Source organism: Cygnus atratus, chromosome Z, assembly GCF_013377495.2.
Source record: "Cygnus atratus isolate AKBS03 ecotype Queensland, Australia chromosome Z, CAtr_DNAZoo_HiC_assembly, whole genome shotgun sequence".
Lineage (NCBI taxonomy): Eukaryota > Metazoa > Chordata > Aves > Anseriformes > Anatidae > Cygnus > Cygnus atratus.
In genome coordinates this window covers 35,161,762-35,177,519 of record NC_066396.1, presented here as the reverse complement: position 1 = coordinate 35,177,519, position 15,758 = coordinate 35,161,762, and the positions used below count along the sequence as shown (strand labels likewise).

Here is a 15,758-nt window from a genome sequence, read left to right as displayed (position 1 = left end):
TCATGTCCCTGTTTGAAATTCAGTAAGTATTTGTTTTCTTGGTTTTATGTGCTGGCATTATTGTGCTAAACTAGATGCTTTGTAGGCACCGTAAATTTAAGGATGTCCTGAGCTGGACTGGAACTGGCAAACTGGCAGACTAGATTTTGTTTCTTTTCTCTTGTCATGTTAGTTAACAGGGGGGAAATACCTCTTTCTTTAAAATGTTCTTAGGCTGTGATGTAGAAGTCACGCATTTGACAATTAAATGGTAGCTCTGCTTTGATACAGTGATCTGAATGTGCTTAGATTTCTTGTAAGGTTGTAGCATTCCAGCCAAGATTTCTGCTTGGAAAGACCAGATTTGGATGTATTAGCTAGTCAGCCTAATAACCCTGTACAGACTGTATTGATTTTCTAGGAGAGAGTTTATGAACTAAATAAACTTGGAGTTGGTGTCTTAATAAACTGCTTCTCTCAGTCTGTCACATTTAGTTACAGAGCTCTGCAGTTTAGGGGAAAAAAAGGCTAATTCTGTTACAGATTGTTCACAGCAGGGTCTCCAAATTAGCCCTTTGTTTTGTAATGCCACCTTGCTTGGGTTCGCTTTGAGCACATTTCTCAGTTTTACCCTAATGAGTTGCAACACTGATAATGTGGCTGATGATCTTTCATTGATTTCACTATCACTTGCTTGTCTGGTAATTGATCCGTTGCTGAGCCTCTAGTTAATTATATCGGCTTTGACATGGCCCGGTCCACCGGGAATTTCAAGTCTTGCAGAATAACAGTTTTAATAAAAGAGTCTATTACTGCAGGTGCTTGCTGCTGCATGCCAGTTGATTTTGTGTGTGTGTGTGTACGCGTGCGCACGTGTGCGTGTGTGCATGCATGTGTGTGTGCGGGTGCTTTTTTTTTTATGCTCTGGGAGAGGAGAGGACTGCAGGACAGGAATAAGAATGGGGGGGGGAGTAAGAGGTGGAGAGAAAGACAGCGAGCGAGAGCACACGAGAGATGCAGAAAGGAGAAGAGAGGAGGAAGCTTGCTATTGACAGTGTCCTTAAGCCTCCCACAAATAACAGCCATTAGTGGGAAGGTCAGGAGCTGAGCATGCAGCTTGACTGAGGCACTGAGTGCCACTTCAGAAATGAAGAGGCTGGCAAATTTTAGAGGGAGTTTAAGGGGCTAATAGCTAGCTGTAAAGGTACAGCCACTGTTGGCACAATTGACTCCTAAGTGTCATTCTCCCCTCCCCAGCAGAGAATAATTTTATTGACCACAGGTGGACTTAATATATTTTAAGGCAACAGTTCTTGGGGTTCTTGCTTGTTTCTTCTTGGTTATTGAATTTGCTGCTTTTGAGACTTTTTTTTTTTTTTTTGTACTTAATGGTGCTGAACTGGAGGAAAGTTTAACAGAAAAGCTTTCAAGAGATGTAGGGTCTAGAGGGGAAGGCACATTTGTGTCAACATAGTGTACATCTTCTCATCTTTTCTCATTGCACACTAATGACACAGAGCTGCCACTGAAGCTCTCTTCTGTTTCTTTTGTTGTTTCAGAGAGTGAGGTTTATTGTTATTCCTGAGTTAAGAAAAAAGCAGTGAGTGGTACATTTGTCCTCCTAAATTTGTAGATTTTATTAGAAGATGAATGTTCCTTATGTTGGAAAGGATGGCTTTTTTTTTTTTTTTTTTTAATACTCTGACCGTTTTTTATGAGACTGCATGAATTTTGTTTGCAGAGTTATGATTTCTCGTCTGTATATAAAGGATGAAGTAAGATAATTTTTCGAATAAGATTCACTTAATAAGGGCTATTGTAATTAAAAGCAGTTTTGTAGTAGCATTATTTATCCTGGTATATAATAACGTACCTTAAGTACAGAAGAAAAATCCTAAAGGAAAAACATTGTTTCTTCTGCATTACTTTTTAACTGTGTGGGACTGGCTTCTTTTCCGCTGTGATTCATTTCTTTGTTCTTTACGATTTGAAAGGTGTATTGTATCTGCTTCAACCAGCTACTTTAAAAAAAAATGCAAAAAAAAAAAACACACTACTTTTGATCTTTTGGGGGAGGGGAAGAAAGAGCAAGCTATTTCATTTTTCCGTTCTTTCTTGCTCGAGATGCTGCTTAATACACTTAGCAGTGGGCAAGGGAAAGAGGGGTGTGAGAGATGAAATGTGCATGTGACTTTCTGGTTTTATTTCAGAAGGAGCTGGATCATGTCTTTTTTCCCCTCTTTGGTAAGAGTTTTATTTGGGATAGGAACAGACTATCCCACAATTCTTGTCTGACTAATATTTAGAAAATAACCAGGCCAACTTTTATGCTTTACTTCTAAGTGAATATTGACTGTATTTAAGAGTAATTGCTTGCTTGCTTTTTCCTTATTCTTTTTTTTTCTTTCTTTCTTTTTTTTTTAAAAAAGGTTTGCTAATCCTGTGTGGTAGGCAAGTGTCAGATATTACATGCTGTACTTGACAGCATTGTTGAGGAAAAACAGAAAAAGACAGGGAAAGGGCCACAGCCTTTTCTTTCTCCCAATTCACTCTGATCATTCTGCTACTTAGAGAGAATGTGCGTGTGTGTGTATCTGTGTATCTGTAGACTGAAGGGTTAGTGCAGGATGTCATTTGGTGCCTGACAGTGGAGCAGTGCAGTTGACTCTTTGCTCTGCTATCCAATGACATCCAGTGGCTGAGAGTTTGAAGCTGATGGTTGGGTCTCCTTAGTGCTGCATGCACACCTGACAGGCAGCTGTTAAACTGAGCAAAGGCGAGCTTGGGGAGTCACAATCTATGCATAAATGATAGGGGTATCTGTGCTGAAGGTGCGAAAGAAGCTCTGACCCTCTACCCTGAATCCCCCCTTCCCAAATGAAAACAGTGCAGCTAGCTTCTTAACTACACTACACTCCTGCTACTGGCTGCCAAGAGGCTCAAAAAATCCACCTTCACTTTTCAGTCAGAAGAGGCAGAAGTGGATGTGAGAGACAGACACACACAGAGACACAGAGAGCGAAAGAGGGCAAGAGACTTGACTTTAAGAGACTCCTGCACTGACAACTCCATGCAGTTCGGAACAAGAACGGCAGCGACCGACTCTGGTTTCATGGGGACATGGCAGAACACTGACACTAACCTCCTGTTCAGAATGTCCCAACAGGTATGTTACTTTCATTTATTTTAAAACATGGCATTTTTGTGCTCTTCTCCCCCCCCCCCTTTTTTTTTCTTTTTCTTTTTCTTTCCACATTTCATTTTTGTTTCATTCATCACTACATAGTTAGCCTCTGAACTGTCATAACTATGTCATTGGAATGTGCATGGTTACTTCACTGCTTCCCTAAGGGCTCCTTTTTAAAAGAGGGAAAAATATTAAAGCTTTAAGTAAAAGCAAAGCGTTTGTTTTAAAGTTTCCAAATAGGGCTTTGCTCATAAGTAAGACTGTTTTTCTTTCTTTGTTTGCTTTTGTTTTGTTTCAGTCCTTTTCCCCCCCTCGCTCTCCCCCTCCGTCCCATAAATAAAAGTATCTGCTATCCCAGCAAAACTCCTTTCTTTCTTCCTGAGTACATAAGCCCCCAAATCAAACTGATACTAAATTTAGGGGGCCCCTCAGAGCAGCGTAATTGACTTCATGTGGCAGAGCACAGTTTTTTATTCAGGGCTCAGGAGTGGAGAGCAGTTCTGCTGGAGCCGCTGCCAGCACGGCGCGGAGGGTCGCTGGAGGAGACAGTTCCAGTCGCCGGGTCCCTCTCCCGCTCCCGCCCGCTCCCTCTCCCTCTCTCCCCCTTTCTGTGGAGCTGTGCCTTGGCGTCCTCCCGAGAGCTGCTCCTTCACTGGGGGCCACGTTTAAGGCAGCTTGGTATGCTGGTTCTGACGGGAAAGCTAAAATGTTACTGCAAGGCCAGTAATAACTGATAATTAATCACAGGAGCCAGTGTCTCTGTACCATGCACTTGGTGATACGCGCCCTGTGTGTTATAGCTAATCTTGCACAATTGCTTGGCTCTTCTGGGTGAAGCAGGGGAAGAAAAAAAAAAAAAAAAAACGAGGGAAAAAAAAAAAGAAAACGAGGGAGAAACTTTCAGCTTGGATGGGGCTCAAGCAGGGGAGGGAAGTTCAACCTGAAGGTTTTTAACAGGGTGACTCCCTACCAGGGGACGTTTTGCCTGTCTGAAAACTAGTTTCCAATTATGGTCTGACACTGACTGATAATAAATGAAATATTGTTTTAGCCAAAAGAGGAGTTAGTAAATGATTTGTATATTTATATTAGACTTTTATTTAATGTTGGACATAAGATGAATGAACTCAGTTACCTGAGAGGCGTTCTACTGTAAGAAAAGAGAGAAAGTAATTAGGCTTTTATAGTTTACAGTAACAAAGCATGCCTGAATGCTGGCCATAAGACAGTTACTTAATTTAAAAACAAAAAATAAAACAATACAAAAAAAAAAAAAAAGACCAAAACCCTTTAAAGCCAAGAAAGGCTCCAAAGCAGATAGTTAATAACCAATAGCGGTTGTCTGTGGAAGACAATTTAAGCAGTATAGCTCAGGACAGGATAAAGGCATTTGAATAGGAAATATTTTGATATATCCTGTAGAGGGACCCTGATTACTGCTGATACAGTATGCTGGTATAGAATGTAATCAACATAAGGCAAATAAGCAACTCTGTTCAATTTCCCATTCTTGAAAGTAAAAAAAGTTCATTTCCTGGTAGAGGTGCACATTTCAAAAACACTGCTTGGCACTAGGAAGTTTGAACTGCTACTGCACTGCTTACAAGGTTTATCAGCTGTACACATGCCTGTGATACATAACGTATTTGGTTATATTGATATTGAGCAACAGCATGGAAAACAGTTATTCAAATTACCTGCTGTATTCTTTTAGTAAGAAGTGAGGTAATTTTTTTGGGGTGGAGAAAAGATTCTTTCCATTTCAGCCACAAAAGAGTTAACAAAACTAGATCCAGATAACGATCAATTGATAAATGACAATTGAACCACATAGATAGTATTAGATTGCTTCTTTAGTATTAGACCTTTTTCAACAGATTTAGCCTCTGTGGTCCCTGGAATACTAGAAAATGTTCAACACTGACAAAGAAAGGAAACAAAACTAAATAAAGAGCATCACTATATGTTGGGGGGGGGGGGGGGTGTCAGACAACTAGCTCATTAGACCAAGCTAAACATTTATGCATGTAAGCTAGGCTGTTTGGTTTTTTTCCCTTCTTTGAAATAATATTTTAAATGTGCTAATTCTTCAGATTTAACTGGATTTTGTACAATACTGAACATGCATGGTCATCCTGTATTCTGTATGAAAGAGGAGAAGTAATGTACTAAATGACTAAACGTGTGGTAGGTGCTGCATCAGTGTGTATCCGTCCACTGGAATACACAGTAGCACTGCAAAGGTGGTAATGTCGAACAGATTTATTTCTTAAAAGTCTGTACTTAATGTGTTTGTGTACTGTGTTAATCTCCTTGTCATATTTTGTTTGTTTGTTTATCGTGTGCTAAACATATTCAGTCCAAATATGCTTTCATCATGCTCTTAAGAGGAGGGTAAGTTATTTTGCTGTATGCATTTCTCTCCTCTTTAAGGGTAATATTTTGTCTTATATTTCTGATTTGTGAAGGCTGTTATAACCTACTAGCTCACACAGGCAATAAGCACAGACTATGTGCAAGTGCAGCTGCAAATTTGTGTCTAAGTGCCAACGTTTCTTTCTAACTCACTAAAATTTTGAGTATTGATTTCTGTTGCCTATTTTCATCTATTTGCTAATTAATTATTTTCAATCCATCTTCTGGAAATGTAAGTATTTTTTAAATTTTTCCTATGTTTTAAGAAAAATTGTTTTCATGATTAAAAATAACATGATGTTATTAAATGTACATAACTTGCAAGCAAAGTTTGGCACGGTTTGAAAGAACTGTTTAATGAAACTTTTCCAGCTACACATAGTAATGCTAGAGAGATTTCTTTTTTAAAGTTCTAAGTATAATGCTGGCTTTCTACATGTTTTTTTAGAAGCAAACAAACCTCGAGCCCCATCAATTTTCCTTGGAGTTGTAATTTAATCTCAGGCAGGTTTTTAGTACAAAGATTGGAGCATGGCAAGAAAAATGATTTAGAACAAAACAAAACCATGCGATCACTCCCTCCTCTTACCTCTCAATTCACGCTGCACAGCTATTTGCATACTATAGGAATGAATAACTTTTTTCAGAATAAAAGGAACCTACTTCATCTTGACAAGGAAGTGTGCGTGTCTTAGAAAATTTAGGATTTATTGTAAAGGTCCGGGATATTAATAGCAAGTATGATAGCATTTATTTTTGGATTCTTTTCTTAAGAGAATGGGGGTGCAAGAAAACGGCATCTCCACATTCCAGAGCAAATTTAGATTTTGCTGGAGTGATAGGAGAAGAGGAATAGTCTCCTAAATTACCTGTCAGAAGTTTATGACATGGCCACTTGACTGCATTGTTTTGCCTATGCATCTTTTTTCAATATAAAAGTGTGTGGTTCACTTGGAAGGGGTTATCACATTCTGTATACAGAAGAATGTCTGATAACCTCAAAGGGCATAAATCTTAACTTTTAAAAAGGAATGCTTCTTTGGGTCACTTTGATCAGTGACAGGTCGAGAATGAGCAGAAAACCTTGGCTTCTCTTCCATGCTCATCTGGTAAAGTCCAGGGCACCCACTGCCCATACTAGTTCTGGCAAGGAGTTGTTAACAGCAGAAAAGAAGGCCTGGACTGGATTGATTTAAAAAAAAAAAAAAAAAAAAAAAAAAAAAAAAGGCAAACAACAACAAAAAAAGGCAGGCTTTTATGATTTTCTGCTTTCATAAATGTTTTGTGTGTTTGTCAGAACAAAAAATGTCACTTTTCTTCTTCCAGTTACCTTAAGGGCTGTAATGTTCTAAAATAGTTTTAAAGTCATTTCAGAAATGTGACCATAGGAGAAATGGCTGTAACCCACAGTGACACAAAATGCCAGAGCCATGTACATTTTTGTTAAGAAAGAAGTATGTTTAATCCATTTCAGATAAAAAGGTAATAGCCTTTCCAGAAGTGTTGTTTGTTTTTTTTTTAGTGTGAGAGTGAAAAAGCAGTATATCAGAATTATAAATGGATCTGTGCATCATTATATAGTAATTTAGGATTCACTCAATGATGTAACAAAATTAACAACATAATTTCATTGTGTAACTGTATCTTATTAAAGAACAACTGTCTGACATTCTCTTACAGTTGCTTTATTTAACTTCATGCAAATATTATTAGTAGTGACATTTCTCTATTGTACATTAGATTCTCTCATTAGCATGATGTGTTAGTTATCACCAGAGAAATCACTTCTAGATAGGTGAGGGGGAAACCAAGAAAACTAAAAATTAAATCAATGATGTATATTAATATAGATGCATCTGTTCGTGAGAGATATGGTACAGCAAATTCAACTTTTCTTCTTTGCATAAATGCATGCTTATTCCAATGAAATCTAAATAATATTTACAATAAGTGGAGTATACATTAATGTTGCTTGAAATATTAAATTGTATACAATGTGCACTGCCTGTTTTGAGCTATGCTTGTATTCTACAATCTGATAGTTCCTAACATTGATGTAGACATAGGCACATAAACTGTTTATTGAACCACTATTTAAAAATAGGAGCGTAGTGTAATGTCTAACGGATTGAAGGTGAAAGCTTTTTAAATGTTCCTGGGTTGATGGTTATAAAGGTTGTATGCAATTTTACCATTTATTAAGTAATTAACTGCTTTACTGTAGCATATAACTATTATTTTAATATAGGTGGACATGCAAAAAGAGATCAAACAAAACACACAGCAGGCTGTAGTTCCATACATTGATTTATTGTGAACATTTTGGGAGGAAGTTTAACATTGGTAAAATGCATTTTGTCGTTTATGGTAGTTAACAACCACAATTGTCGGTAGTCATCAACTAACATAATCTGCTTATTTAATATATATATATATATATATATATATATATATATATATTTCATCACACCATTTTAAAGATAAGCCGATCCCAGTATTTTTTGTTGTTGTTGTTCATAACCACATGTATAAGTTCATGTGCTAGTATGAATTCAGAAGCTTTATCAGGTTACATGGTCTTATTTCAGGTAGCTGCTTTAAGTTTGATGGGTATTTGGCAAAGCATTGTTTAGTAGTGTAATGGGTCATTTCCTTTTAGCAAATTAATAGTATTTGCATCAATAATTTTTTGTACTGTTTCTGATGCACCTCAGAATAAAGGCCTTAGAAAACATTGTACATGACAAAAGCCGAGAATGTTTTGTATGGTACATAGCACTAGATACAGGAACATGCAGTGACAGATACATGGCTATATGTATGATACATGGTTAAAAGAAAAAAGACCTCTCAATTGCTTCTCGTACTGTGTTCAGTGTTTGCAGGAGAACTAAGACACAGAAAATATTTCCCATTTCTGTCTCTATACATTAATCTTGCATGTATTACATAGTGTTTGAACATATTTGTTCCATTGTATATTTTAGTTGATGATGTGCTAAGAACACTGTCAGATCTTTGCTTAACTTTCAGACGTACGGGCACAAAACTAAAATCTGCATGAAGCATTGAAGCTTATATTGAAGCACATGCTCAAATATATTGTGCAATAAGCACCAGTGCTTAGCATTTTTAAAAGTATAGTTTTTCTACTTTTTTTTTTTTTACTTTGTATTTTAGTAGTTACTTATTCATGTATAGTTTTATGGGGATTTGATTAATGTAGTGACAGAATAGATTTGGTATATAACAGCAGCAGAGTCTCCTGCTCTTATGTCAGGGTTAAGAGCCAAGGCAAATCTTCCCTAACTAATTAGATGCTGAGTAAGGCATCTTAGTGAAGTTGGGGCAAAAGTGAATGGGTCACAGCTGAGGCAAGATTGCAAGGACTGTAGTGATAGTGAAAGCATTCACATTTGCCAGGTCATTGTGACACTGCGCTGATTGCAAAGGAACACTCTGTTCACTGATACAGAACTGCCGTACATAAAGTACAATCAGAAACAAAAGCTTTAAAGAGCTTTTACTTTTTACTAGAAATGCTCAAAATATATGCTGTGTATAGCTTTCTTTACTCAGTTATTTTTCTGAAACAATAGTGCTTGTGCTTGTGTAAAAAGATTTGCCTTTTACACTAATGGTTCTTTGCAGTTTAGAAGAATTTCCAAACTTGGGGCTCCTAGTATACCCAGGAGGTTATGAATCATACTACCTCAAGAAATAGAAGGCTGAAATAGAGAAGAGGGAGAAAGGGAGAATTGCATTGTTGCTGTCTCTTAATCTTTTAGTTCAGAAAGAGAATCACTAATGCAGTTCTTTACTATAATTCATAGAATACAATCACAAAATTTCAGCATCTAGATTAACTATACTCAAGGGTTTCATTTTTTGCCCAGGCAGTCTGTAGAAAGGTGCAATCTTAAAAAGCAGTTTTATTAAATGAATGTCTGTTTGCTTATGTACAGTTTTTAAATGATGCAAAATGCATTCTTTAGCTACACATCAGCCTAACAAAAGTCCAAAATAAGAGACTATGTCAGACTGGACAAGGATCTGTTGCTTTGTTTCCGTTCACCCTACTCATTATAGTAATGCCCTAATGCCTCCTTTCCCTTACTGAAACATTTGACAACTGTTTTCTCAATGATTTTCCTTCACTGACAAAGAAAACAGTGCCAGTTGTATGGCAGTTTCACACAACATTTTGTCTTAGAGAGGCCATCTCTTTCGGGGGGAGGGTTGGGGAGCATCTTGGAATTGCTTTGATCAGTATGAACTTGCCAACAATATACCATTGATGCCATTCTGACTCTCTTGGGAAGCCACTGCATCCCCATCCTCTACCGATGATGCGTATCTGTGCACTTGTGCAAAGGAAAGACGAGAGTGTCATCTGCCACTTACAGAGCACTGGAGTTCAGAAGAGAAAATGGCACGATTATGAGCCTGCTATTCCTTCCCGTGCACAACACAGGAGTCAGCAAGCTTTTCTTAGAAAGTGAATGATAAGTGATGCTGTAGAAACCTTTATGGAAAGTGAGAAAATTTGTACTGGGGTCATCGTTAAAGCTGAAATGTACTGTCACTGGCAGGTAAACTTACTGTGATATTTGAGGTGATGTTTATTTGGAAATGGACAACACCACAAATATCTCAGTAGAAATCAGTGCTGCAGTCTATCTGTGAATTTTGGAATATGTCCCTTAATAGAAGAATTTGAGTGATGTGGTACATGTTGAAAAGAGCTTTAATCGCTCTTCTCTTTCTCAATAATTTTTGAACAACTCAGGGAACAGTGAGACGCAACTGATGAACACTTTTTGTTCATTTGTGGTTGTTCTTTTTAAACTTTATTTAACCAGAGTTCCAGAGAAGGAAGTAGACTCCCTGGCTCTCTGCATATATATTTGCTCCATGCACTCCATGGTGTATCTCCTAAAGATCCGTAACTATAAAATGGAATACTTCTGGCTTTGAACAGTTTGAATGAAAATGTCATACAATGTAGTTCTTTTCAGATGAACAATTCAACATTTGGAGTGTGCCAATGAGAGGAAAATAGAATATAAAGGATCATATCCTCACAGTGATCCAAGCATATATTTTCTGTTCATGTCATTGGAGGTCCTGTCATGCATCAAGGACAGTATATAGTTTAGATACAGAATTACAGATAGCAGCACATTAGCCTTCAGAGTGAGCTGTAACTAGGAGCTCAATTCTGTAAGCCTTGTGTATGCAAGTAACTTTTACAAAGCTAAATGTACAGGTATTTTGCAAGACAAGATACTGCAGTTGTAAGGAACGCTGCTCGTGTGTATTTTAATCTTTTCTATTATTTAGACTCTAAGGAGACGAACATTATTAAAACAAAATGAAGCTTGGCATTGTGCATTGTTAAAGAAATGTGAACCTGGATTCTTGTTGTATCACAATCTGGAAATTAAACCCGGTTCTGTGTTAAAGTCTCTGGTCAAGTCTCAGCTTTTAGGCATTACGGGCCTGTGTATGGTTTCATGTACAAGTTACTGGAAGCTTAATTTTTCATGGGTAACCCTGGAAGCCAGGCAAAATAATGGTTCATTGTAGTTTACCTCTGAAGATTTTAATTTTTCTTTTGTGCTAGAACTCTCAAAATGAAAGTTGGAATCACCATGAAATTAAATTGGAGGAGAAATATTTACAAGAGTCCTTGCTAACTGGAATTGCTAACATCTCAATAGGGAAAGTGGCAACACAATAGGATAATACTATTATTTTAATATTTTAATCAATAAAGCAGCATTTTGAAAAGAATTATTCTCATTTACATAGGACACTTTGGAAAGCCAAGTTTATATCTGCTTTGTTTTCTCATTAAAAAAAATAAAAATCAAAAACCAAACAAACCCAAGATGTTATTGTCAGATCTTTTTATGCAGATTGATTTCCTTTTAGCATATTCATTGTTCTTTGCCGGCACAGAGTGCAAGACCTTGTGTACTGTACTGCAGTTTTATTGCTGCTTTCAGAGGGATGTCTTGTGAGATGTTACGGCTCCTGCGGAAGTACAACAGCAAAATGTCATTTTATGATAGATCATTATTGATATCCTTTATTTATTTATGCCTTTCCTCATTTTTCTTTCCCCACTGTTTTTCTTGCTCTGTATATATATCTGAACCTGTTTTAAAAGAAAAACTCTTCTTGGTAGCAATTGAATAATTAAAGCAATCTTAATGATAAGGGACTATAAGACATGAGGGGCAGAGAAGAGAAGCATCCCTTCCAAGGGTGGCTGAATGTAGGTGCTGACATGCAAAGAGTTCGGTGCTTTGTATTTCAGTGTGCCTGTATGCAAGAGCATGATAAGAATGTGTGATGCCCTGGCTTATCACATGGAAGGTGCTGAAAAGCATCTCAATTTGATCTCTACGTTGTACAATTTCTTTAAAAAGGCATTGCCGAAATTTAAAAACCAGTTCTCAGTATATTTGCATTCCTCTATCTCAAATATGAGTTTGTTTTTATCTGACAAAATAATAAAAATCACAAAAAATGGGGATATTAAATTCCTAAAATGATTAAACTTTTTCTTTTTTTTCCTTCACAGACTTAGTAGACAAAAAATAACCAGCTTGGACATCAGTGGGTTGTTTTAAAACACTTAAACCTCCGAAGCTGTATCATTGTATCTAGACGTAGTTCTTAATTAAGAGTGTGCCAAGTACTTTTTTTACTTGTAATAATTCTCTAAAACTGAAATTTTATGGCAATCTGTAAAATGGATTTTGTAGGAAAACAGTCTTCTAAAAAGTGGTACTGACTGCATTTCTGAGTAGTGGATACTGGGGTTTTCACATTTCCTATCATAACTTTTAGTGGCTATTTGTTCCCTGGACAGTTTACTTTTTCAAAGACATGAATTTGATAAGAACGTCTGAAATAGATGTCTTGGGGAGGAGGGAGGTACAAACTAATGAAGAGTATGCAAGCAAAAAAATAATTACTTCCAGCTGGCTTTTTATAATAAAACTACTATTAAAATGAGGAGGTCAATTAGCAAGACTTTAATTATATATTTTCTTACATTTCTAAATAAATATCATATTCTCTAGAAAAATAGCACTTAAATGAGTTAAGTGTGATGGCCACCACTCTAGCCAGGGAAAAATGTAAAGAAGTACCAACTGCCTTAATGCCCCACAGCAGTTGACATTGCTGGAATGCCTCCTGCAGCTGGTGGCATATGACTGTCATTTGCAGGCAGGATATACGGAGAGTTTACACAATGGAGGCATTCATGAAAGTGTTCCTCATCTGGGACTCCTGCAAGCTCTCATTTTATTGACCCTGTCAGAATTTAACTGGTAGGCTGTCAAATTATGTGTTGCCTTATCTAATATTAGTTTTTCTTTTAAATTAGAATGCACGGAAGAAGGGGTTGTGGAAATCAGGTATGAAAAGCAAAAACTTCTGGCTTATGGTTTCTAAACCAAGAAAAAACATAGTAGCTGTGTAAGAACTTTATCATTCGTGCTACAAATTGTAAAGATTCTATTTTTTTTGTTTGTTTGTTCAAGATTAAATATTGTGATTTATTTGCAGATACTTTTCATTTTTTTAAAAAAATAATTATTATTATTTTTAGCATTCAAAGCCTTAAACAAAAATCCATTTTCTAAATTACAATATTCCTTAAGTGTAACTCGAACATCAGTATACGAACAGTTTTTTAAAACAGCTCAGTCTTTAATTGCTGGTATCCTTAAAGAGATGATGAAAAGTGCAGTCTGTACAGGTTTTCCCCACCCAAAAAAATTTATTAAGCTTTGCTGTGTCTTTATACCGAATGCCATGAAGAAATGTCTGATATTCAATGGTTTTTACAATGTGCAAACAATGAAATAATCTGAGAGTTGATTGTTGATTATAAATATGTTCTTTATACCACAGATTGGCTGCTTATTAATTCAATGGTGTTGAGGCATGACCTCTCCAAAGCCATAATTATCATTAAAAAAAGTGTATGCACAGCTTCATTGATATCTGGGAGAGAACTGGTTACAGCAGCAGACTGCACACCAAAATATTGGCTTCATGCAGATGGAGCATACTGCAAGAAAAGTACCTTATGCAGTGAGTTACTCATTTTAATAGATCCTCCTATCCACCAGTCCATTGTTAATACAATCCTAAAGTTCAGTTCAGAGAGGGGAGAGAGGGGGAATAAGAAAAAACGATCAGATTGTTTTAAGGAAAATAAATTTTAATTTGGAGGCTACCAATCACTTTATTTCTACTAGAAACAAACCCCCTAAACTCTCATATTATACATGTTTTTGTTCATGTATAAGAAAAAAAGGTATAGCATCTGTCTGTCCGTCTGACATAAGATCTCATCCTCATAGATTGTGCATAGTACGTTTTTCATCATTATTCTGCTTTTAAAAAATTGTTGGGTAGAATAGTCATAGCTAAATAGCAAACATTGCCTTATCTTAACAAATGTATACAGATGACTGTGTTTATCTTGTGCCATGTATAATTTCCAGTTTCTTCCCCCTCTGATTCCCTCTTTCCTTTCTCCTCAGAGTATAAAATAAATCAGTTTAAACATGAAAGGCAAAATAATCAAAATAGAATATTATTGCACTATTTTGCAAGACCTCCTGAAATATTGCTCCGAAATCTTCTGAGATGATGGTTTTTCTCTGCAGAGATAAAGGAAGTCAACTGAAGCATTTTAATTCACTTGGAATTGTGTATTTTCTCTTACCTTTTGAAGTAGAAGTGTGAAGATGATGTAGTCCTTTAAATATTTAAAAAATAAAATTGGTTGAATGAGCTCTAATATTGTTAGTATTTAGCAAATCAAAGATAAGTTATTTACAAGAATGTGATAAATGTAGGACATCTGTCATGAAATGTGAATTTTCATTGAAAGAAAAATGCCACTTCTCCAACTTCGGCATAGCACACGTTGTAAAGTGGCATTTTTTGTTTTGTTTCCTGAAAAACTGAGTACAAACTGTAGATACGTGTTGGTATATTTTCATGTTAATGAAGCTAGTTTCATTACTGGCTTTTCAGTCTGATTGTCTAAGGAGATAAGTAAAAGCTGGGTTTTAGAGCATGATCAAGAACATGAAAATAAAAACAGTAAAAATGATTAATTAAATTCATATATAATCAAACTTACCTGGCAATTTATTTAAGAGAATTTTGATCTATTTTTTTCCATTGTGAAAGCTTGTTAGAGGTAGTCAGCCTGTTGGTATAAAACCAACCTATCTCAAACTCTTCCACTGATACAAAAGATTTATATGGAAAAACAATACTTTCAACACTAGCAATTTTTAATTTTAAGTGCCTAGCCCAATTCTCACTGAAATGAATAAAAGTATATACTATAATCACAAAACTGGTCTGAGAGCTTTTCCTACAGTCTTTCTTCAGGAAGAGGTAATTCATGTTTTGCTTGTTCTTTGATAGAGCAGACCAAAAAATACATATTAAGTGAAAAAATAATTATGGAAGCAACGTTTTAGGAAGGGCTTAGAGCACTAGAGCATTGTGCTTTAGTATCAAATAATGAAATATTTGTAGAACTATAACTTCTAAAATCTAAGTTCTTAAGAATTCTAATTAAATACTTAAGAGAAACTGTGTTGTATGTTAGCTATTTAAAAACAAAACAAAAGAAGCAAATTATATATATATATATATATATAAATATATATATATTATAAAGTAAACAATCCTCCAACACTACCGCAATAACAACACAACTCAGATAAATCAGTCCTGGGCTTTTTTTTGACTTTGAAATGTAATTTTATTCTTGCACAAAAATGTGTTTTTCATTACTCTACATCTTCATTAATGAAATCTTTCAGAAGGCAAAGGAAGTAAGTGGTTTAGCTCTGCAGAGAGTCCAATGATCTTAAAAAGTAAAACAACATCACAAATCCCTGAAACAAAGGTAAACCCATTTTAAACATCTTTAGTTAGTATTTATGCATCTTTTGCATGAAAGTTGCTTAGACATGAAATTTTGTCTTTCTGTAATTCTTACTTTGCTTATCGATAATGCTGGGAAGCTAAAAGTTGGGTGTGAAAATGTTCATGCAATTCAGTGCATATGCAGTTTTGTAATTACAAAGTTGACATTTGGTTTTCTCCAAATAGACCAATA

At 36.0% G+C, this 15,758-nt stretch overlaps 1 protein-coding gene across 14 annotated transcripts in view; it reads left to right on the top strand.

Annotated features, from left to right (window-relative positions):
• Window positions 1-15,758, top strand: part of BNC2 (basonuclin 2) — a 354,372-nt gene that overhangs the window by 97,903 nt on the left and 240,711 nt on the right. For 11 of the 14 annotated variants that reach the window (XM_035558579.2, XM_050716583.1, XM_050716585.1 and 8 more), the window contains one exon: window positions 2,945-3,145. In XM_035558579.2, coding sequence (XP_035414472.1) covers window positions 2,945-3,145 — 201 coding nt within the window. Of the gene's footprint in view, window positions 1-2,189; window positions 2,224-2,271; window positions 2,811-2,944; window positions 3,146-15,758 lie in introns of those variants that run through there. The other 3 variants (XM_035558583.2, XM_050716584.1, XM_035558581.2) reach the window with 2 other exon arrangements.